The sequence below is a fragment of the Mesoplodon bidens genome, assembly GCF_964165515.1.
Source record: "Mesoplodon bidens genome assembly, chromosome: 6".
NCBI classification, from domain to species: Eukaryota; Metazoa; Chordata; class Mammalia; order Artiodactyla; family Ziphiidae; genus Mesoplodon; species Mesoplodon bidens.
In genome coordinates, this window is record NC_138162.1 from 107,974,968 (window position 1) to 107,999,778 (window position 24,811).

Consider the following 24,811-nt stretch of genomic DNA (forward strand, 5'->3'; position numbering starts at 1 on the left):
CATCTTGCTCAGTCCACCATTCGTGGCTGGGGAAGGAATGGGTGACACAGGCGCGTGTGAGAAGATGCAGTTTCTTTTTGAAAATTGAAGTGACTTGCTACAGTCCCCACCACGAACAATCAACAGTCATTTCCTGCCCAACAGCTCTGCCGCCACAGAGATCATATTCACGGTGCACGTGAGTCAATACTTGACATCATCTTATTTTATTAGTTTTGGCTGCACAGCATGTGGGATCTTAGTTCCCCAACCGGGGATCCAACCTGCGCCCCCTGCATTGGAAGCGTGGAGTCTTAACCACTGGACCACCAGGGGAGTCCACTGACATCATCTTTAACCTCCCACAAACAAGCACATGAGCCAACTGTGGAACATGATAGTACAATTTTATTGTGCATGATTGATTAGTAATCTTAGGGACGAAGTTTCAAGACCTGCTGCTCTCTGGAGTAACGTTTCTATCCTTCACACATTACGACTCATTCGTTTTCTTTTTCTCCAGACTCAAACGTGAGGCAAGCCTTCTGGTACCACCTGGAGGGTCTTGGATACTGGTCGACAGCAGCACCCTAAATCAGCAGCCCCTACTGCGTGCAGGATCCCAGCCTTCGCTAGGGACACAAATTATGAATCACAGGACATTAGAACTGGAAAAGACCTTGAAAAAATCATGCCCATGTTTTCATTTCCCCATTTACAGAAGTCAAATGGCTTTATCTGAAGTCACAGAGCTATGGAGTAGCAGAGCCAGGGGAAACAATAGTAAACTCTCAATGGCAAAGTATATGCCTGTCCTAAGTGCTTTACACACTTGCTCACTTAATCTCATAACCACCTTATGAACTAGGTTATTATCTCCATTAATCTTAAGATATTATCTCCGTTCTGTCACATGATGAAACTAAGGCACTGAGAAGTTAAACAACTCTCCCAAGGTGACACAGTGGCTGAGGCACAGCTTGAATCCAGGTTGTCCATCCCATAGCCCAGCCTCTTAACTACTAGCTATGTAGGTCACTAGACACCTTGGTGAAGATCGAGATTTTAAAAACATATGTTGAGGTCTCAAGTGTAAGGTTTGTCTTCCAATGTCAGGAGCAACTAAATTCCACTTTGTTTTTTCCCTGTTTTAAAACCCTAGGGTGAAATAAACAATGAAAAGCTGAATCCACCAGTGAACTGACTGCATGAAAACATCCATGACAAACCTCCCCCTGGAGGGGAGGAAATTATTTGAATAACATCCTTTATTTTGAGTGTTCTCCTCTTGTTGGGTTGCTTAGAGATACAGATCTGGAGTATCTGCTTTTAAATTACAGTGTATTGGGGGAGCCGGAATATACTCGTAAAACAAAGAGTATTGCTGTACATAAAATCTCTCTGGAAGGATTTTTTCATGGTAATGATTGCCCACAAGGAAGGGAGCTGAGTGTTTGGGCAGAAGTGGGAGACTGTTCTAGAACCTTTGGTACCTTTGGAATTTACAGCCACATAAATGGATGATCAAATCAAACAACACACACAAATTAGAGACAAATTGTCTTTCTGTGTGTGTTGCGTGTCTATACATATAAATCCTAGTCTTCTCGGTCATCTCAATATAACCATTTTCCTATGTTACTGAAATTTGTCATAAACATAAGTTTTGTGTACACATTCTTGTTAAAAGTCTCAAGAAATCTGAGCACTCCCAATATTGGATAACTTACATGTCTCAGCTTCCTTTGGGATTTTTCATTAACATGACTCATAAGGTCATCATTCAAAACCTCCCACTTTCTGAAGAATGAGCCAACAGGTATTACATCTATACTATGTTTAGGATATACCACATGGCATTTGTACACCAAAATCCCCACAACAGCCTGAGGTAGGTATCCTAATCCTCATTTAGATGACGGAGCAGAGGTTCAAAAGGCTCAGGTAGCTCATGAATCATTAAGTCAACCTCCAGCCTGGATGTCACATGGAGCAGGAGAATGAAATGGGGCTAGTGAGAGAGGGAGGCGGCGGTAGGAGGGCTCAAGGGAAGAAGGAACGGGCTCTTGGACTAGGGCTCCTTGTCAGCAGGACAAATGCCCAAGCCGGAGCCAAAATCCAGAATCTGGAGTCTCTGAGCTTAAGGGCAGTGTCCAAGGTAAGAGATCTAGGATACACAAGCAATGAAAGGAAAAATAAACTGGCCATCATCAAAATTAAAACTTTTGTGTTTCAAAGGACATCTTCCAGCAAGTGAAAAGACAACCCACAGAGTGGCAGAACATTTTTGCAAATCATGTATGTGATAAGGGACTTGTATCTAGAATGTATATAAAGAAGTCTTGCAACTCAATAGGAAAAAGACAAAAAACTCAGTTAAAAATGGGCAAAGGATCTGAAGTCAGTTCTCCTAAGAAGATAAACAAATGGAGAATAAGCACAGGAAAAGAGGCTTGATACCGTTAAGCATCAGGGTAATCCAAGTCAAAACTACAATGAGATACCACTTCACACCCACTAGGATGGCTAAGTTAAAATACAGACAATAACAAGTGCTGATGAGGATATAGAGCAATTGGAACCCCCTGCTGCTAAGACTATAAAATGGTGCAGCCATACTGGGAAGTCCCTGGCAGTCCCTCAGAAGGTTAAACAGAGTTACCACATGATCCAGCAAGTCTACACCTAGATACATACCCAAGAGGACGAAAAACCTATGTCCACACAAAATCTTGTACTCAAGTGTTCACAGTAGCGTTATTCATAACGGCAAAAAGTGGAAACAATCGAAATGTTTCCACCAACTGAAGAATAAATAAAATGTAGAATATCCATACAATAGATTATCCAATAATAAAAACAAAAAAGGTGGGATACATGCCACAAGGTGAATGAACTTTTGTTTACAACAACACTGAAAAGAAAATGTCAAAAGATAAAGTGGGCTTTAGCTCAAATATCGTTTTTCATTTTGGTAAAAAGGGGCCTAGGCTATGTAAATTACCCTCTAGAAAAAACCTCTTCCAACACCTAAGGTGGAAAGGAAAAACATTTTTTATAAGTTTATTACAACGAACAAAATAATTTCAGGTCAAGATTTTTATGTAGAAATTATATTTGATGGGCTACTTTATGGTAGAAAGTGCACACAGGACTCAGATGTGTTGGCTGCAAAGTGCCTTGAGCTTTGCTGAGTCTGAGAGCCTTTAGTGGGGCCCTGCTCAGCTCACACCTGTTTGCCAACATCCTCACCCCCTCGCCCACGCCTGCTCTTCCTTCACTCAGTGGCATATCCTACCACGTCCCTCCCCATGGCCACCAATGATGTACACATCCCATTTATAACCAATTTTTAGTTTTGAATAATCGTTTCTGCTTAAAATGTCCATTTCTGTGAACCAGGGGACACAAGCAGGAGAAAGTCTGTGAGTCCTTGGTCAGGAAAGCGCCCCCATTAAAACACTGCTCCAGTGGGAAAACATTTCCTTTTACAGTACTGTCCCAGGACACGGTGAGTTGACAATGAAAAACTCTCTGCAGGCAGGTATGAGGAAGAAAAGGTGGAGGTAGGAGTCTGTAGGCATGGCAGAGGGAGAAATCAGGATGAGAACGCAAAAGCCAGGAGAACAAGAACGAGCAGGCTGAGGTCAGCAAAGACAAGAGCCCTGGAGCTCCCTCCCTCCTTGTACTTCCCCTGGACCGAGTCCCCTTCCCTCCTTCCTAACTGAAAGGGCCCCTCTTTCCCTCCCTTCTGTACCTTTGTGAGAAGAATCAGAGGAAGATGCTCCACACAATTACAGAAGGGCACCACCTTCCAGGCCTACAGTCTCACTGCAGATGAGGAAAGTGAGGCCCACAGAGGGAACAAGTCTAAACCATGGTTTTTAAATGATGTGTTTTAAAGTGCTCTGGAACCTCTGTTCAGAGGAAATCATCTAAGAAGTGTAAATCAATAAATCAGAGCCAAGCTGATGGGCAGCCTTGCCCCCAACCCCACCCTGAAGGGCTCCAGGGAGGTCCTTGGAGCAGTTTTAAATACTGGTATAAAGTGACAGACAAGCCTGGCCATGGGTCCTCTCCAAAGCCATGGCAATGGTCCTGTATTAACTATATTTTCTTCCTTTCTGTAATCTTGACACTTCGGCATCTGGGGCTTCTCCGGCTAGCAAATTCCTGGATACAGCAAACAACTCCCCTATGAGCACGCCTTTCAAATGCAGCCAACGTTCTACACGCAGAGCTGTACCCCCCAACCACCTCCGGTATCAGCCTCTCACAGGGCTCCTCCACTCCAGGCCAGTATCTCCCTGTCCTAAGCATCCCAGGGCCAGGTATCAGACAACTAGGGGCAGCCCCTGCGCCTGAGCGCTGGTCAAAAGTATTCCAACTTGCTGATCATAAACCCACTTACCCTGCCTGGCCTGTTCCTTCCCTTGAAAAGCACAATAAGTCTCCCACCCAAGCTTTCCCCTCACGCCCCCTGCGTCCTAAGGACCCTGGTGCTTCCCAAACCCCACCCCACCCCCACCATGGCAGGGCCCTCGTCCTGGGGACTGTGAGTAACAAACTCTTCTCAACAGCAGTCCTCTTCCAGTCTGCTGGCCTCACCACTCCTGGAAAATGATGAAACTCACATTTTTAAACAGATCCATTCTAGAAGCAAACATTATCCCCAGCAATCTTAGAATGTGAATCAGAAAATTCACATCCAGAGGATGCCACAACTTTGGAAAAAGCCTCATCAGGGAGGTGTCTCCTGGATAACTTTCAAAGGTGGGTAGAGAAGGGACCAAAAATGAGGGAGGAGGCACATGGCCTGGAGCCACAGAAAAGGACAGGATGGCCAGTAGGAAGATCCTGGCAAGAAGGCGGGAGGTAGAGAGGTACCAAGGCAAGTGTGCCTTTGGGAGGAGACAGAAAGAAAACGGGACTGGGGCGCGAGACCCGGCGGCATCCGGCAGGGCGGGCTTCAGCCATCCAGCTCCTCCTTGACGGTGATGCGCAGGGGGCAGATGCGCAGCGGCTCGGGGGGCCCGTCCCCCCGTGAGCCGCCCAGGTAGAAGTAAGGCTGCACCTCCCCGAAGCGGGCGTGGAAGGTGTACAGGTGGCAGCGGCGCTCCGCGTCGTAGAAGGACAGCTCACCCTCCTCGCACTCCAACTCCACGCGCAGGCGGCGCGGGATGGCCGGGACCAGGGGCGATGTGGCGGGGTCCGAGGTCACGCAGTGGTCGCCGTCCACGCCCTGCGTGCGGCACACGTACCAGAAGCCCGAGCGCGTGTCGTGGTAGCAGCTGTGCCAGAGGTCCTCGGTGCCCACGTCCTGGCGCGTCCGCACCACGCCCACGCGCCAGCTCGGCAGTGACCCCAGGTCCACCTCCCAGGCATGCGAGCCCTGCGACAAAACGCAGGAGCCCAGCAGGCAGGGCGCCGATGAGAAGCGCTCCGGATTCTCTACCTGGACCCGGTAGCCGTGGTTGGTGACACTGGTGAGGTCGTCTGACACGGACAGCCAGCCAGCCGCAGTGTTGGGATCAAAGCTGAAAGGCACTGGGCAGGCAGTGGGAAGAGAGTGGGTGAAATCAGCAAACCTGACAGCCCGCCCTGCTGTCAGGCCAGCCTGATGCCTCCGGTCCCCCTAAACTGACAGACTGTGTCCCACTGGGCCCAGTGCATAGAGGTGGCTGCCCTGGGCTGAGGGCTGGTGTTATGGGTTGAAATGTGCCCTGCAAAAAAAGCTATGTTCTAGCCTTAACCCCCAGTATCTCAGGAGGTGACCTTATTTGAGAATGGGGTTGTTGCAGATGTAAGTATTTCAGATGAGATCAGACTGCAGTAGAAGGGGCCTTTAATCCACTATGACTGTTGTCCTTATAAAAGAGGAGAAGAGACATAGACACATAATGGGGAAAAGCCCTGTGATACTGGAGGCACAGGTCAAAGTGCTGCAGCCACCAGCCAAGGTCTGACAGCAAATACCAAAACGTAGCAAGAGGCAGAGAAGGATCCTCCCCTACCGGTTTCAGAGGGAGCATGGCCCCGCTGACACCTTGGTTTTGGACTTCTAGCCTCCAGAAGAATAAATTTCTGCCATTTTAAAGCATCCAGTCTTTGTCCCTTGTTCGGACAGCCACAGGAAGCCAATGCAGGCAGGGATCCTGACTCTGACACAATGCCTGTGACATCTAATAAAAGCACGTAACATGCCCCTGGGTCACTGATATTTCTCCCTGTAAATTCAGGTTGAGACTGCTACTCCAAAAGTATCAAGAGACTGGGTGGCTTAAACAACAGAACTATATTTCTCACAGTTCTGGAGGCTGGAATTCAGAGACCAGGGTACCAGCATGCTCAGTTGCTGGTGAGGGCCCTCTTTGGTTTATAGGTGGCTACCTTCTTGCTGTGTCCTCACACGAGGGAGGGAAAGAGAGAGAGAGGAAGCCAGCTCTCGTGTCTCTTCTTAAAAGGGCACCGATCCCATCATAGGGCCCCATCCTCATGACCTCTTCTAACCCTAATCACCTCCCAAAGGCCCTGCTTGCAAATTCCATCACATGGAGGTTAGGGCTTCAACATATGAATTTGGAGGGCGGGGGGACATATAAACATTCAGTCCACAGCACATGATATAGTGACTCACGTGGGCTGGAATCACCTTGGAGAGGCGCCCCTGAACTGAGGAACTCTTGCATTATATTATATATACAATACGTTGTGGAATAGAAAGGGAAGTCAGTTGCTCTTTCTGAAGAGGTGGCCAAGAGTCAGGACCCAAAAAGGAAGGGTTCAGCCAGGAGGGGTTTGAGCAGTGGGGCAGGAAGGGTAGCAGGGCACGGGGGCTTGAATGAAAGAGCCTGGAGAAGGGACCAGTGGGGGGAGGAGGAGGAGGGGTGGGAAGCTGGAAGGAGTAAGTTCAGCTGGCTCTCTGCCTTGCATGACCTCCCCCCTCTTACACCTGCCTGGTCCCCTCTCACCAGATTCGACACACACGAGCATCTTCCTCCAGACTCGGTACTGCAGGGAGTCCAGGTACTTGCAAATGTCGATGAGCATACCAGGCTGGACAGGCTCCGGCTCCATTGTGCAGAAGAGGCTGGGAAAGGAGAATTGGGCCTGGTGCCAGGGCCATGCATCCTGGGGCCTAACTGGGTCAGCTGGAAATAGGATCCCTTGCCTCAGGCCTAGACTCCCTGGCCATCTTACTCAAGACAAGAGGAGCCAACTGGGCAGCTCACACCCCTTCAGGACTCAGTACTTGAGCCCATCCTGCCCACACTGGGATAAATGTAAATAGGAGGTTCTCAGACATGCATGTGGGCAGAAATCCCACATACACATCAGCTCACAGGGTATATGAGTTGGAAGGCACCTTAAGGGTCCTCTAGTCCCACATTTTAAAGGTGTCACTGGCCTTTGCTTCAACACCTCCAGTGACAGGGAACTCACTACCGCCCAAAGCACTTTCTTCCATCTTTGTACAGTACTGATGGGGACACAATTCTTCCGTATTCATCCCTGTGAACTCTACAACCATCAACACAAAGCAGCATGTCCTGAGGCTCTCAGAGGCAGGGGGCTGGCCCTCAGAGGACTACAGTCCCCGTGCACGATGGCACTCTCTCTCCACACAGGGAATGGTCACGTTCCACACTCAGGAAAACAACACTGCAACAGTGCAACTCGGAAGAGGGTGCCTTGAAAGAGGGCTCTCCACCTGGTCAGTGCCCCTGCTCCCTCTGTATTGCACCCAGCCAGACTCACAACATGCCTGGCCCTGGAGCCATGGGAGTTTGCACCCCTGGTATTTCTGCTGACTCCTCCCCTCCCCTCTACCAGCCTGGGCAACTTACCGGCGTTTTCGGCTCTTGTGTTTCTGAAAGAGAAAAAACCAGAGGCACAAACAGAGACACAGAGAAAACATGAGTTTCTGACCTCAAAAGGAGCCATACATCCCGTGGTCATGGATCAGAAGACTTAATATTGTTAAGATGGCAATACCCCCCAATACCCCCCCAAACTGATCTACAGATTCGATGTAATTCCTAGCAAAATAACAGCTGGCTTCTTTGCAGAAACTGATAAGCTGATACTAAAATTGATATGAAATTCAAGGGACGCAGAATAGCCAAAACAATTTTGGAAAAGAAGGACAAAGTTGGTGGCTCACACTTTCTGGTTTCAAAACTTATTAAAAGTTACTACTCGGCCATAAAAAAAGGAATAAAATTTTGGCATTTGCAACAACAATATTATGCTAAGTGAAATAAGTCAGGGAAAGACAAATACTGTATTCCACTTATATGTGGAATCTAAAAAAAAATTAAACAAACAAATGAATATAATAAACAGAAACAGACTCACAGATATAGAGAACAAGCTAGTGGTTATCAGTAGGGAAGGGGAAAAGGGGAGGGGCAAGATAAGGAGAGGGGATGAAGAGACACAAACTACTATGTACAAAATAAATAGGCTACAAGGATATATTTATAGCACAGGGAATATAGCCAATATTTTATAATAACCTTAAATGGAATATAAATCTATAAAAATTCTGAATCACTATGCTGAACACCTGAAACTAACATAATATTGTAAATCAAGTATACCTCAAAAAAAAAAAAACCTCATTAAAAGCAACACTAAACAAGATGGTGTGGTACTAACATAAGGACATATAGCTCAATGGACACTGAAAATCTAGAAATAAACTCTCATATTTACTGTCAACTGGTTATCAACAAGGGTGCTAAGACCATTCAATGGGAAAAGAAAGGTCTTTAACAAATGGTGCTGGGATAATTGGGTATCCACATGCAAAAGGCCGGATTCCCACCTTGTACCATATACAAAAATTAACTCAAAATGGATCAGACTTAAATGCAGAGATAAGACTATAAAACTCATGACCTTGGCTCAGGCTATGGTTTCTTAGACATGACACCAAAAGCACAAACAGCAAGAGAAAACAGATAAAGAGGACTTCAGCAAAATGGAAAACTTTTATGCTTCAAAGGATGTCACCAAGAAAGTGAAAAGATAACCTACGGAATGGCAACTTTCCATAAATCTAGAAGAAGCCACACATAAAAAATTATTTAAAAAGTACTCCACTGTATCAAGAAGGAGTCAAGAGAGAAGAAACAAAAAATGAGAGAGGAAGAATAAGTGCAAGAGAGGAAGGGAGAGGGAGGAGGAGGGCAGGAGAGAGGCAAAGAGGAGTGGAGAGGCCCTCAAGGTCTTGATTAAAAGCTCCTAAGCCTCCTGACACAAGCCAAGCACCTCATCTGGAAGCCCCTCCAACCCGTGGTCCAGAAGCTACGGGAAGGCTGGGTTGGCCAGGGACGCTGGCGCCAGGCTCCCCGCTGGCCCCTGAACGTCTGGTCCCTGTCACTGACTCTGGACGTTGAGTTCCTCACCATGAGAAAGGAAACGTCATCCTCCTTCATCTCCATCTGCAGCCGCTCAATCTCATGGGCCAGGGCCTCCGTGTCTTCCGCCAGTCGCTTCATCTTCTCCTCAGCCAGAAGCTGCTTCTGCCTGGCCTCCTCGGCCATGGCATCCAGGAGGGCCTGCTCCTCCACTCTCAGGAACTCTCGAAGCTTGTCAAACTCCTGCCGGATTCGCCCTTCCAGCCAGGCAGTCTCCACCTGCAGCAGAGGGCGGGAGGGGGCCTCAGCTATCACCGAGCCCGGTGGCTCCCAGATGTTTAGCAAAGGAACTCCATTTTTCAGGATAAATCACATGCAAAACCTCGAAAGACAAAATATACATGCAGCTTTCTTAGCACGAATTTATAAGTTTAAAATAAGTCAAACAGCCTAACGAGGTTGTTTTGATACATGAAAAATAAAATAAAATCACTGCTTATAGATGACAACTGTAGTCCTATAAATTCCTCAGCAATACTCTGTATCTGTATAGGCTGTGCAATAGTGAGGGAAGCCCTGAATCACAGAAGTGAACTGTTGCAAACAGCAAAGATTTTAAAAAATTATTTGCCTTCCAGGGAGTTAGTTCCCTGGATGTCCAGTGGTTAAGACTCCACAGTTCCACTGCAGGGGGCAGGGATTCAATCCCTGGTCAGGGAACTAAGATCCTGCATGCAGTGCCGCATGGCCAAAATAAGTAAATAAATAAAATAAAATCCAATGTCTAATCGTTTAAAACAAATTATTTGCCTTCCAATATTAGGACCTCAAATTTGATAGAGAGGCTTACCAAAAAAACAGTAGGAAGTTTTTTTGTTTGTTTTTTTTGCAGTACGCGGGCCTCTCACTGTTGTGGCCTCTCCCGTTGCGGAGCACAGGCTCCGGACACGCAGGCTCAGTGGCCATGGCTCACGGGCCCAGCCGCTCCGCGGCATGTGGGATCTTCCCAGACCGGGGCACGAACCCGTGTCCCCTGCATCGGCAGGCGGACTCTCAACCACTGTGCCACCAGGGAAGCCCAAAAGATGGCACTTTTTTTTTTTTTTGGTACGCGGGCCTCTCACTGTTGTGGCCTCTCCCGTTGCGGAGCACAGGCTCCGGACACGCAGGCTCAGCGGCCATGGCTCACGGGTCCAGCCGCTCCGCGGCATGTGGGATCCTCCCGGACCGGGGCACGAACCCGTGTCCCCTGCATCGGCAGGAGGACTCTCAACCACTGTGCCACCAGGGAAGCCCAGTAGGAAGTTTTTGTTTTAAAACTGAATCATTAATAATATGCACACTCCTAATCATAACTATGAAAAGCATTTAAAGTAACAGTTAAAACAAAACCATAAATATACTAAAGAAAAAGCAGAGACCTATTTCTCATCTTGGAATGAGAAAGACCTTTCTTATCATGATATGAAATTGAGAAGCCTCAAATAAAGAATGAGATAATTGGATACATGTAAAAATAAGTTTTACATGGCAAGAGACTACTAATACATTTAAATACATAAGTACAATTCCATGACAATTTTTGGAAAAACAACTCGAACTGTGTGCTCTAGCAATGGCAGGTTAGTAACCCACATCTTTGAACTGAAAATTCAATATATGTTTATGGCTCTGATAATATGATGACAAAATGATTCACTGAAAAAGGGAAAATGACCAAAAAAGGGGGGAAATGATTTTTTGAAAAAGGACAAACTAGGAAAAATACTTCCAACCTACATGGTAGATTATTATTATTCTTCGTAACAGTGTTCTTATGAATGCGCAAGGAGAAAAGACAAACATTCCAAGAGAAAGAATGTGAACTTCACAGAAGAAATGCAAATGGCTATTATACGTGTGAAAGGAGGTACACACTTGTTAATAAACAAAGAAATGCATAAGAGGAGAGACGGCGCTGTTGAAATATCAGGTAAAAAAATTGATAACGTATAGAGGGAGAGAGTGAAATCTGGGATGATTCTTATCACACCAGAAGATAAAAAACAGAGTAGACAGGAAAAACCAGCCAGTGTAAATTCAGCTCCGGCCACTCTCATGCTGGCAGTGGCAGCCCCTCAATAAAGAGGTAAACACGAAACTTTCACTTTTCATCCACCTGGATTGACTGGCTTTAGAGGAAAAGCATTAATGAAGCCGGAATCCTGGACTCTTCACACCTGACCACCTGAGAATTCCACAGTGCCTGGGATGGATAGACAGCACCTGTCACTTGGACACATGGACACTCCCTAGGTGTCCCCACCGCATCTTGCACCAGGCCAGCTAGGCACACAGCACAGGCCAAGCTTGGGAGGAGATGAAGCTGAGGGGCAGATGGAGGCTGGATGAGGCCCTTGGATGGTGAGGAGTCTGGACTGTGCCATGGGTGCCATGGAAACCACTGGACAGTTTTAAGCAGAGGAGTGACACAATCGATCTATTTTTCTAAAAGATCAGCCCACTCCAAAGGAGTGTGGACTGCAGGACAAGAGTGGAAGTGTGGGGCCCAGGTAGGAGGCCAGGGGAAAAACGATGGGGACCTGGACCAGGATGGTAGCAGTAGAGCGGGACCGTCAACAGACGGGATGCGTTCTGGAGACCGTGGACGTGGGGAGTGAGAACGAGGGTGTCGCTGGCTTGAGCGGCCGGGCAAGTGGTGCAGCGTGGCACGTGCTGCCAGCCTGAAACCACAGGGCAGGTGGCGCAGGGGGCTGTTGAAGCTGCTCCATGGCTGCTGGCATGGTGTTTAAAGAGGCCACGCAGCCACAACCGGCGTCCGAGGGCAAGGCTGTGCGACGCCATCAGGGCTGGCAAAGGCCGACCCTGTGGGCAGCAGCGTGGCCAGGGCCAGCCCACCTGCACCTCTCCTCCCAGCAACCCCGGGTGTCCCCATCGCCCCATTCAGCCCCAGTGTCACTCACCTGATTGTGCTTGGCGATGGCCTCGTAGGAGCGCCGCATGGCCCAGAAGGCCTTGGCTTTCTCCCGCAGCGCGTGTTCCATGTTCCTGCACTTGGCCTGCCGTGAGGGGTGAGAAGGAGGCAAGGAGGCAGGTTAGGGCGGAGGCCGGGCAGGGATGCGGCACGCCACATCACAGCGGCAGTTGCACTTCACCGTGGGTACCACTCGACCACATTTACTGAACCCGGTCCGGCCACGTGCTGTGGGACACAGCTGGAAAAGCACAGCCCTGACCTTGAACCGGATGGGGTACGGCAGAAAGGGCCTCAGAGAGCCTCTAAGCCGGCCCCTTCGTTTATACCTGATACAGAGGGAGAGACAGGGTGAGGAGGTAAAGGGACCTGTTCCCTCCCACACTGGTCACGGGACAGCACAGACGGCACCCCGCTTGGCCTAAAGCTGGTGCAGGCTGGGCCGTGAACCCGAGCTGTGGACCCGACGGTAAAGACGATGTGCTCACAGGCTCCCTTGGTGACTTTCTGAACTGGGCTGGTCTACAGTCACAAAAGAATAGGCCTGATAGTGGGGCTGGTCCAGTTCTTCCCACAGGGCCTCATCCAAACTGCAGTCTTCCCTTGGTATCCATAGGGGATTGTTCCAGGATCCCCATGGATACTGAAATCCAAGGATGTTCAAGTCCCTTATATAAAAATGGTGTCCTATTTGTATAAAATGCTATGTAAGTAGTTGCAAGTACAATGTAAATGCTATGTAAATAGTTGCCAGAGTGGCAAGTTCAAGTTGTGTTTTTTGGAACTTTCTGGATTTCCCCCCCCCCCCGAATATCTTTGATCTCCCATTGGTTGAATCCACAGATGTGGAACCTGCAACTACAGAGGGGCTACTGTATACGTCTCCCCGCATCCCTGCCTTATCCTTATATTCTAATAGTGCTTGGATCGTGTGAAAGACTTTAATCAGCAGATTCAAATACTTCTGGCTTAGTTTTTATTTTATAAATTTAACCTCTGCTCTGATCTCCCTGGGCTCCTAGAGGAACCCCTGCTGGTTTTAGGTTGGATTCTGACCTTTTGTATCCCAGGCCTAGCATTTTCTCTCCATTTTTATCCTTTTCCCTCTACATTCTGAAAAAGCCTCACAAGTTTTCTCTTTGGAAAAATAACAATTCTGACAACATTAATTATAAATGACTACCATTTATTGAGCATTTACTATGTGCCAGGGACTTTGCTAATTACTTTACACACTGTATCACTTAATCATCACATTATTCCTATTAGTAATTTTATCAGCCCGCTTTTACAGATGAAAAAACTGAAGCACAGAAAGGGGAAGTGACTAGCCCAAGGGCACACAGCTAGTTCATGGCAGACAAGGATGAGAACCTAAACAGTGGTGGCAGGCAGCCTCTAAGATGGTTCCCAGTGATCCCTCCCTCCTGTGAGATAAGAAAGTTTGTTGTTTTAAGCTGCCAAATTTGGGGCTAATTTGTTATGAGTGATAAATACAGATTTGTCCTCAAAAGCCTCATCCCCACCTGAGCCTGATTTAGATGGTGAGATTCTGGACTTCAAGCTGATGCTGTAATGGGGGAAGATGCTTGGGAATCTTGGGAGGGGGTGAACGTACTCTGCATATGGGAGGGACATCCATCATTGGAGCCAGAGCGCAGATTGAAGGAGACAGCCTCTAAAATGGCCCCAATGATCCCACCACCCTGTACTCATGCCCTGGTGGAATCCCCTCCCTGTGGGCTGCATCTAGTGACTTGCTTCTAACCAACAGAATATGGCAAAAGTGATGGGACATGAACTGAGGTGACAAAAAGCCTGCACACACCCTTTCTTGCCCTCCCGTGCTTGCTCCCTTGGATGGAAGTGATCCACCCTCCGGAGCAGCCCATGGCGCTAGGAACTGAGGGTATCCAACCAACAGCCACAAGGACCCGAATCCTGCCACCAACCACACAAGTGAGCCCGCATGGGGATCCTGGCTTTCTTGGGCCTTTAGATGAGACTGTAGCCCCGACCAGCACTGCAGCATCATGAGACCCTGAGGCAGAAACAACCAGCCAGGTCATGCCAGATTCCTGACCTACAGAAACCATGACATAATAGACATTTTTGTTTTAAGTCACTATGATTGGGGTAATTTGTTACACAGCACTAGGTAACTAGCCCATCTGTCCTGCTTCACAGTCCATTCTTTTAACCACTCTTCTACAGAAAATAAACAATGATTTCTTTTTCTGCAGCTTTTGTTTTCTGTTCATTCTAGTCATGTTTATGTTCTTCTTGACAATATTTAACAGATTTTTTTAAAATACTGTTTTCTGCAGTATATCACCTCTAAGGTGTGTCTCGTCAACAGCAAAATAACATTACCATGAGCGTCCCACAAAACCACTGAAATATCATCCCAATGTGTTATTTTGTGGGACGAGATGTTTTGTTGCAAAGTTATGTAATAGGGTCCCCAAAGACAATTCCACGATTTGCCAAAGAAGTGTGAATGACAGGAGTGAAGCAAGTCACATTACCCAGGGGCAGGCTGGCCCCAAACAACATGGCCCAACCTTCTGCCTTTCAACCTTCAGTCCTGGATTTATGGGGTAATGAAGATGGGAGGGGGGTGACAGTCCCTTGTCCTTCCCAAACTTTCAGTCACTTGGAGAGTTTTGCTTTAATTCAGCAAATCCCAACCCTAAATAAAATGTGCCCTTCTCTGAGATGCTAGCTGGTGAGACCCACCAATGACTATATTACCACCAGCAAGCAATTATTATTGAGCATGTACTATGCACAAGGCACTAAATTAGGTACTTTACAAACATCATTCTCTCGAATTCTTACATTTCTGCAAGGTAGGCGCTATATTGTTAATATATAGAAGAGAAAAGAAGGCCCAGAAGAGTTAAGTAAATTGCCAAAATTATAGTTAGCAGCAGAACCACGATCTGTCTGCAGAACTGTCCAAGAATAAAGGCCACAGTCTTCACCACAAGACTACCCACCCTATTTCATTCAGGGAGCTACTACTAGGTTGTCTAGTTGTCTTTTGTGTTTCCAAATGTGTCATCTTATTTCCAAATTTGTTGACATCAAACATGTCAATTTCTTTAGTTCTGGAGAATAAAAGCTTATACTGCTGGCCATACTTTGCCCAATTCCTTAAACAACCTAGCACGTGAATGAAATTTTCTTCCCATAAATGTCAAATTAAACAACGCATCTTTAAAACTTATGGAAAATCAAAAACTGGAAATGACCCAAATGTCCATCAGCAGGAGATGCGTGAGTAAATTATGGTATATTCATACAATGGAAAGCTACTTAGCAGTAAAAAAAAGGAGCAAACTACTGATACATATAACATAGGTGAATCAAAAAGTGTATGTATATACTACTCTGGAGGAGAGTACATACAGTATCATTCCATTTATGTGAAGTTCAAGATCAGGCAACACTAATCCAAGGTGATAAATCAGAAAGTGGTTGCCTCTTGATGGAAGACTGACTGGGAAGAAGGAGGGACCCCTCCAGGGTGATGGAGATGTTCTCTACTTCGTTTGGAGTGGCAGGTATAGGGTGTGTGTAATAGAACTCATCCAACTGAACATTTAAGATCTATGCATCTAACTGTATATAAGTTATACCTCAAATTTTTAAAAGCCTATAAAATGAAAACTTTAGAAGTTTTAACTTTTTCTTATAACTTACCAAGAGCTTTCCTCCCTTAATGAGAGGAAATTCCTTCCTTTTCACTCCTTTTTTTTTTTTTTTTTTTGGCCTGCTGTGCAGCTTGCGGGATCTTAGTTCCCCTACCAGGGATGGAACCCTGACCCACAGCAGTGAAAGCACCGAGTCCTAACCACTGGACGCCAGGGAATTGATTCCCTTTTCTCTCCTATTTAATGAGTTACTTTGTACCTTTCAATCTCCTTTGTTGTTGTCACCAATTTATTTTCTTTGCATAAGACATAAACATGCCATCTCTTAAATAATTATAAACTGAACGTCCCTGTAACCACCACCCAGGACATGTCCCTTCTGAATCTTAATCCCTTTTTTCTGTCAGAGGAAACTCCTAATTTCTATGGTACTTCCTTGCTTTTCTTTATAGTTATATCCGCTGTGTATGATCCCTAACCTAAATAATACACTTTAGTTTTGCCTGGTTTTGAGCTTTATTTTAATGGAATAAAACTACGTATATTCTTTTGTGTCTTGCTTCCTCTATGTAACATAAAGTTTGTAGGATTCAAATACATAATTGTATGTAAGTTTACCCGTTCATCGTTGCACTGTAATCTATTTTATGAATACACCACAATCAGGTATCCATTCCGTTGTCAATGGATAGCTGGATCATTTACAACTTCGAGGAATACAAATAGGATGAACATTCTTGTATAGGTCTCCTAGGGCACAGGTACACTGGTTCTTCTACAAAATATTCCTGGGGGTAGAATTGCTGGGCCACAGGTACATGTATCTTCAACTTTGGTAGACAAATGCCAAACGTTTTTCCAAAGCAGGTGTACCAATTTATACCACATGAGCAATGTTAATGAAAAATGTTTATTAACCATTTGGATCTTTATTTTTAAATATCTGTTATTAAAATCTTTGACTCTTTTTCTATTGAGTTGCCTGCCATTTTCCTACTGGCATGTAAGAATTTATTATAAATACACAGTGTATGTCTTTTATGGGTTAAATGCATAACGAGTATCTTCTATTGTATCACTTATATTTCTTAATTTCAGTGTGATCCAATGTATCAGTGTTTTCCTCTGGAATTAGTGCTCATTGGTTTTAAGAAATACCTCCCTACTCTGAGGTCATAAAGATAATCTCCTATATTATTTAAAGTTATAGCTTTCCTTTCACATTTGGGTCTAATGTGGATACCTGAAGTTTATTTTGTGAATGGTGTGACCCAGTAGCTTGTTTGCTCCAAAAGCATTATTTAAGAATAAACTGGAAACTAATACAACATTGTAAATCAACTATATTTCAATAAATTTTTCTTTTAATTTAAAACAGAATACTACCATTCCCCTACTGGTCTGAAGGCCATCTCTGTCATACATCACACACAGATCTGTTTCTAGGTTCCCCAGTCTGTTTCCCTGGCCATCTGCTTATCCTTGTGCCAGTATCACAATCTTAACTTCTACAGTCACAACATAAACTGACATCTAATAAATATTTCCTAAGAATGCTTTGGCAATTCTTGGCCCTTTGAGCTTGCATGTAAATTTTAAAATCAGCTTGTCAAATTCCACAAAATAATCATGTTGGGATTTTGATTGGGATAGAATTGACTCTACAGATCAGTTTGAGGATAACTGACATCTTTAAATACTGTCTTCTAATCTATGAATATGGTATATGTTCCCACTTAGTCTTCTTTGATGTCCCTCAACAAAGTTTTCAATTTTTCCCTGCCAGAGTTCTCTACACTTCTTGTTACATTTATTCCCAGATATCTGATTTTTTAAATACTATTGTAAATGGTTTCTTAAATTTTCTATTTGCTACTGATATAAATACAACTGTTAACCTTTATTTTGCAAACCAGCATTCTGTCTAAACTCATTTACATATTTATAATTTATCTATAGCACCTTTTTATTTTCTTTGCAACAGAAATTTCTATGCAGATTCAATCATATTATCTGCATATAATGCCAGTGTTGTTTCCCTCTTCCCAAACCTTATGCCTTTATTCCCGACTGACTTTATTTGCTAGGCTCTCCAATACAAACTTGAATAAAACTGGTCATAATAGGCATTCCTGCCTTCTTCTTGTTCTTAGTAAGAAAACTCTGTTTCACCATTAAATATGATATTTGCTATAAGTTTTTTTGTATTCTTAGGCAGTTTAATAAAGTTCCTTCTATTCCTAGTTTGCTAATTTTTTTTTCAATCACAAAAGGATACTGAATTTAAGCAAATGCAATTTTTTCATTTAATGACTTCATCATATTTAAGTGGCCCAGAATTGGATTTTGTTTTCTTATCCAGTCAGACAGCTTTTGTCATTTAACTGGAGTACTTAACATAATTACCAATATAATTGCATTTAAGTCCACCTTCTCCTTCTGTGCTATCTGTCCTGCTTGCTCAATACGTCTTTTTCTTCTCTTCCTTGTCTTTTTTTAGATGGTAGATTTTTTATTCCACTTTTTTCCCCTATATACATTTAGTGGTTAACCTACAAAATACTACAGGGAGAAAGTGAGATTTCAACTGAATCTAAACAATACACTTTTCATGTTTGCTTCTGATATTCTGATTTTAACACTAAACACACTTGGATCACAACTGGACCCACCATTCAGGGACCTGCATGTAGTCCAAGGAGTGCCTGAAATGACAGAGACTAGTGGGGGCTCTGGTGCAAAGGCTGGTCAGGACCAATAAGGGTCATCACTGCCCTGGGTGGAGCTAAGTGGCCCATGACACATCTGGAACATCACCCAGGGCCCAAGCCCAGCAAGAGCTCTGATTTTGGCTTCAATTATAACATTCAAGATGACTTAAATTATAAATACACACAAAATAGGAAGTTTTCGTTTACACTAAAGGATTCAGAATGTGATTATATAGTCTACAAAGTGTTTTTAAAAATTACAATTTGATACCTTAAGCAGCATATTTCAACAGCATATTTACTACCCTAAGGATTTTACAATATTGTTTTACCCAAAATATCCATTAACACAGGTGCTATGTGATGTAATAGAACAGGGGAAGGGTGCCAGTAAGAGAATATTATTTCCTGTCACAGCACCCTTTCAAGTACTTATCAAAGTGCTAGAGCTATGTGTGCAGCCAGGGTTGTCCAGCACAAGCCAGGTTCTCTGTCCTCTGAGGCCCTACATATGCTGCTGCTTCTGACCGATTCCCACCTGCTTCACCCAACTATCCCAACGTGGCCTTGAAAACTAAGCTCAGGCCCTCTTCATTTCCTCCAGAAAGAGCCTCCCCAGTAGAGTTTAGTTGCCTCTCTGTGGACACCTCTGCCACTGAACTTCCTACCCAGCATCACCACCTCACTTTCCTGGAAAGGCTGCAGGCTTCCTGGGGGCAGGTCCTCTTGCCTGGTCCTCTCACCGAGCACAGTAGTGCTCCATAAACTGCAGACGGAATGAAGGCTTGCTCCGAAAAGGTAGACTGTTTCAACCACTGCACATCTCCAGGTCTCAGCACAAACTAGATGCTCAACTAACCACTTGCCCAGTTGACAAATACACTCGGTGTTGACATTCTCTCCACTACACCCCATGGCCTCCTGGATCGAGAGCTCGGAGGCCTGATCTGCACCTTGTCCTTTTCACTGACCACTGGTGAGAACTTTGGCAAAAGCTCTTTCTCGGGCAGTCAGGCTCCAACCCTGAAAGATAAAGGCAAGAAAGTGCCCATGGTCTCTCAAATGCCACCATAAAAATGAAGAATGCACTTTTCTCTGTACATGCTCACCTAGCCCATCACCAGGATTTCCTGGCATCTGTCTCCAGGTAGTGTCATTTTTCCTATGTATTTCAAACATTTGTTTTTCAGGCAGATTGACATAGCAGCTAAGAGCTCTGGCACTTGGCCACCCAGGTTCAAATCCCAGCTCCTCCACTTAGTAGTGGGTGATCTTGAGCACGTTCCTTAATTTCTCGGCCCCTCAGTTTCCTCATCTGGATAAGAGGGATGAGAACACTACCTAGCTCAGAGGATGGCTGTGAGGATCCACGTTCAGTACTTATACGAGTGCACCAGGCATGTGTTAGCTCGTTGCTATGGAGTGTCACTTGGTCCCAGGTAACGTAACTCTCCTCCTGGTTTATTTTCCAGGTTTCTCAAATGGACTGCAGAGATGCATCTGGGACAACTTGATCTCATTCAGATGCCCTTCTTCTCCAACTTCAATCCAGGCTCCCATTCTTCCTTTCCCCTTGGTGGTCAGTCCTCCTTAAGAAGCAGGTGTCTACCATGGCAACTAGTGCTAGGTCCCCTAACTCAGGAGCCTCAATGGGCGGTGCTCAGTAAGACCCCATCCTGCCCCTGGTCACAGGCCTTGCCAGGAGGCAATTAAACATCCTCCATACAACTTGGATCTGGGAAGGCCTGGCCCATAAGGAGAGATCCAGGATGAGGCTGAGCGGTTGGGAAAAGGGGTAAGGATTGGAAGGGGGAAGACTTAAGAGGTGCCTGGAATAAACCTCGATTAGGCTTGGCTAGACTGATTCTAAGAAGGTAACCCCAGAAGGGGAAGAGGCTGGGGTCTGGGGCAGGAAGAAGCTGGAGGGCAGAGAATGGCCGTCATATCAGTCTGGCGAGATGGAGAAGAAAGGGGTCTAGACAAGGAAGTTCTGAGGCCTGGGACCTGGTGGAGGTTCAGGGCTGGTTTGCTCTGAAGGTGCAAGCCGGGCCAAACATCAGACTGGGAGTCAGGAGACCCGTGTTCTAATCCTAGATGTACCGCTTTCACTCCCCGTGACTGACCATTGGTGTGATTAGTATTCGATCATGCCCACCTGACTCCAAGAAGGCAGGGGCTTGAACCACCCTGTCCTTTCCTGCACACACTATGCCTGGCACAGAGCAGGCACTCAGTCCACACCTGTCGGCCCACGGACGATGGTCCTCATCCACACAAGCCTCTAAGAACCCACACACAGAGGCAGCTGCCCTCATGGCTCCAGAACAGAGGACCAGCAGGGACTAGAGAAGCTTCTTTCAAAGTCCATGACCATAGTAAGAGCAGAGGAAGGCCCCAGGTGAACCGTACAGTAAATGTTCTAACTCTGGACAAGTTGCTTAACCTCTGTGAGACTCAGTGTCATTGCCTGTAAAATGGGGAGAACAGTACCCACCTGTAGCAAGCTGAATAACAGCCCCTCCAAAGATGTCCACGTCCTAATCCCCAGAACCTGGGAATGTGTTACCATACATGGCAAAAGGGATTTCGTAGCTGTGATTAAACTATGGATTTTAAGATGGGGAGATTATCCTGGATTGTCTGCAGGGGCCCCCTATAATCACAAGGGTCCTTATGATAGGGTGGCAGGGGGGTTAGAGAAGACAATGGGACAACAGAAGTGGAAGTTGGAATGATGCACTTCAGAGATGACGGAAGGGGCCTCCAAAAGCTGGACAAGGTAATGAAATAAATCCTCTCCTAGCCTCCAAAAGGCATGGAGCCAACACCTTGATATTGGGACTTCTGACCTCCAGAACGGTAAGCTAATAAATCTATGCTGTGTTAAACCACAAAGTTTGTGGCATTTTATTACAACAGCAAGAGGAAACTAATACACAACCTCATAGGGTTTTTGTGAGGATTAAGTGTGTTGACAAGTAAACACTTAAGAGCACACGGTACCTAGTTTAGTGGTCAAAAAGTGTTGGCTGGTATGATTATTTTTGCTGGAGTTCTTCATATGGTGGCCAAAGTAATCTTTCGCATGTACACATCTCATCGCAAAGCCCCTGTGGAACAGCTTTCAGGGCTCCCCATCAGCCCCTTCTCACCTGTCCAGCCTTCCCACACTGTGCCCACCACCACCACCTATCCACCCATCCAGAACGACAACCTATTTGCTGGCTGACGTGCCCACACTACAGTGCGAGCTCCATGGGGCAGGGGCGCTGGCTTACTGACCTCTGCAGCCTCAGCACCCAGGATGGGTCCTGGTGCACAGCTGTCTGACGCATGAGTGATGCCACCCAGCACCAGGCTGAGCACACTCCTCAGATCTTTCAGGACTGGACTCCTCACCCCCTCAGACAAAGCCCTGAGTGCCCACTGGTCTGTCGGCATCATTCCTCTGTTTAAAACCCTCCAACTGCTCCCTACAGCCTTTAGAGCAAAGGCCAAGACCGGGGCCTCCTGGCTCCTTCTGCATCTCCATCCTCATCCTCTCAGTGCCTGGAAGGTCACTGCTTCCGGACCCTTACACATGCTGCCGCCTCTGCCTGAAATACCCTCCCTGACCCCCCTTCACCTGGCTAACACTTCCTAACCCCTCAGTCTCTGCCTGAAGCTCCTTGAAGGTATGAATTACTGTTTAGCTCGTGTCCTGCAGTATCCCCAGGGCCTAGCAGTACAAGGCATCTGCTGAATAAACAGAAAGATGTCATTAGACCATATGCACTTCGGGGCACCTGGCTCACTGATCGTGAACCCTGGCTCAGCTCAGACCTGGGTTCTGCCTTAGTGCTCTTGGCCTTTGACTCCTGCCCATCTTCCTGATCTATACTTCTGGCAGTCCCATGGTGATTCGTCATGACTTGATCCATGGTGGCCCCCTACCTCAACCCCAGCCCCCAGAATGCCCAGCACTTACTTCAGCTGTCCCAAATCAGGCCCTGGCACTTCTACCAAGGGAAATGAATGAGAAAAGGCACTGCTGTGGACCACTGTTAAACAAGGGAAATGAACGAGAAAAAGCACTGCTGTGGACCACTGTGATGGCAGTTACAGGCTTATCCCATGGCCGAGTTAGTGTAGGGTTCAAACAAGCATATTGATGACATTCCCCTTCACTTGAACTTTGTCAAAATGTGTACGGAACTGTCAACATTTGATATTTCTTACGAAAAGCATTAAAGCAAACAAACTAAAACAGTGTCTGGAGACAGGCATTCTTATAGTGCCTCCTTTTCAATACACTCAGCTTCAGACTAGCAAAGCTGGGTTCTCCAAACTGTGGGTCTGACCTATGTATTAGTAGGTTTTAGTAGGTGATGAAATAAATTAATGTTTTACATCCTGTGCAGTTTTTAAAATAAAACGACAGAAAATACCTGAGTACAATAGACATTTTCACAGAACTTTTGTTTCAGCTGATACAGACACCATACATGCATGCGGCAGTTCTGGGTCCCAATGGACAAAACATGTCTTACCATGTGCTAGCTGAGGTCAAAAAATTTGAAAACCCCTGAGATGGCTAATCCTTATTTCCTGATCATTTTTCCTCTGCCAAAAACTTCTCCATGTTAGTTTGTCCTAAAATTGCTCCTTACCTTATTTATAGCCACTGGAACTCTAGGGGGATGCTGAGAGAGTGATCCAGAAGAGACCAGCTGGCCAGGGCCAGGGCCAGAGGCCTCCCCACAGCTACACAATACAGGGCTCCAGCCCGGGAAGGAGGGGAAAGTTGTGGGGAGATCTAAAAGGCTCCACATCTTTGGCCAGGTCTTGAGGTCCTGCACCTCCACCCTGAGTGTGCCAAGTTCCAGGGTTGTGGGCTTACCCACACCTGTGCTTCTAAAAGGGGCATGGGCCACACACCTGTGGTAGAAAGGGTGCAAGGCCTCAGCCCTTCAGAGGTTGGGGAGGGGAGCTGTCTTGAGAATATCCTGTAACCCCAGTTCTCACACTTCCTGTTGACATTCTCTCTCCTCTCATCTCAGGCCCCTGGGCCGGCCTTGATGAAGACGGCAGCCTCTGTATGTTACCAGCAGCAGGGAGTGGGGGTCCCTAGGAGGCACCAGCAAGCTGGCAGGGGGAAGAGGGGCGGGACCGGGCACACCAGCTCTGGCAGGCTGGAGTGCAGGAGCAGCGGGGTCAGGGTGCTGGGTTCCAGTCCACGTGCGCGCTAGGCCACCTCCAGCACGCGGCCGCACTTACCCGAAAGTCGTGGGCAGTGTCCTTCACCGGCTGCACGCGGTGCCCCTGGTGCCGCGGGTCGGCCTGGCACGAGCAGCACAGCAGCTCCTTGTCGTCGAGACAGAAGAGGTTGAACTGGCCGCGGTGCAGGCGGCAGAGGCGCGGAGAGCGGTGGCCGGTCCAGCGCGCGCCCTCGGCCTCCTCGCGCAGCAGCTTCTCCACGAGGTTATTGAGGGTGTGGTTGGTGCGCAGGTCGGCGGGGGCCGCGCGGTCCTTGCACACCGGGCAGGTGGGTGCCACCTGCACCTCCCAGCAGCGGGTCACGCACCCGCGGCAGAAGTTGTGGCCGCAGCGCAGAGTCACGGCGTCACGGAAGGGGTCGTAGCAGACGGCGCAAAGCAGCTCCTCCTTGAAGGAGCGGGAGGGCCCGGGGGACAAAGCGGGGCCCGGTTCCATTGCCCCGGATCCCGGATCCCGCGCCCGCAACTTTCGCTCCAGCCCCTCCCATCCGCCGCGCGGCTCCCGCGACCCTGCGGAAGCCGGCAGTCAGCCCCTTCCACTCGGAGCACTGAGCGACAGCGGTGCCGGCCAATCGCGCTGGGCGCGCTCGGGAGGCTCCGCCCCAGTTCCGGTCGGCTTGGGAAACCCCGGAAGAGCGGGGTGGGCCCCGTATGCTCCGCAGTCCCCGTCGGTCCTAGGGGAGCCAATTTAGCCGGGAAGAAGTTCCCCAGCAGTGTTCTAGGACCTCTGTGTCACTGCAACCTATTTCTGATTTCAAGTGGGAAATGAAGTCTAGGAGCCCCTCCTTAAGCGGTCCCCGAAATCACAGGCCCGTGAGGTGGGAGAAGCCAGAGCTCCTCACTTCGTGGTTCCGAAGTGAAGTCTGAT

At 47.0% G+C, this 24,811-nt stretch overlaps 1 protein-coding gene across 1 annotated transcript; it reads right to left on the reverse strand.

Moving 5' to 3' along the window:
* Positions 1 to 369: 369 nt before the first annotated feature.
* Positions 370 to 24,471, reverse strand: TRIM35 (tripartite motif containing 35). The gene is made up of 6 exons (XM_081237867.1): positions 23,945 to 24,471; positions 12,308 to 12,403; positions 9,393 to 9,623; positions 7,827 to 7,849; positions 6,951 to 7,069; positions 370 to 5,526 (listed from the first exon to the last, which is right to left on the reverse strand). The coding sequence occupies exons 1-6, from the start codon at positions 24,377 to 24,379 to the stop codon at positions 4,949 to 4,951; spliced, it is 1,482 nt and encodes a 493-aa protein (XP_081093993.1). The 5' UTR covers positions 24,380 to 24,471; the 3' UTR covers positions 370 to 4,948.
* Positions 24,472 to 24,811: the final 340 nt, after the last annotated feature.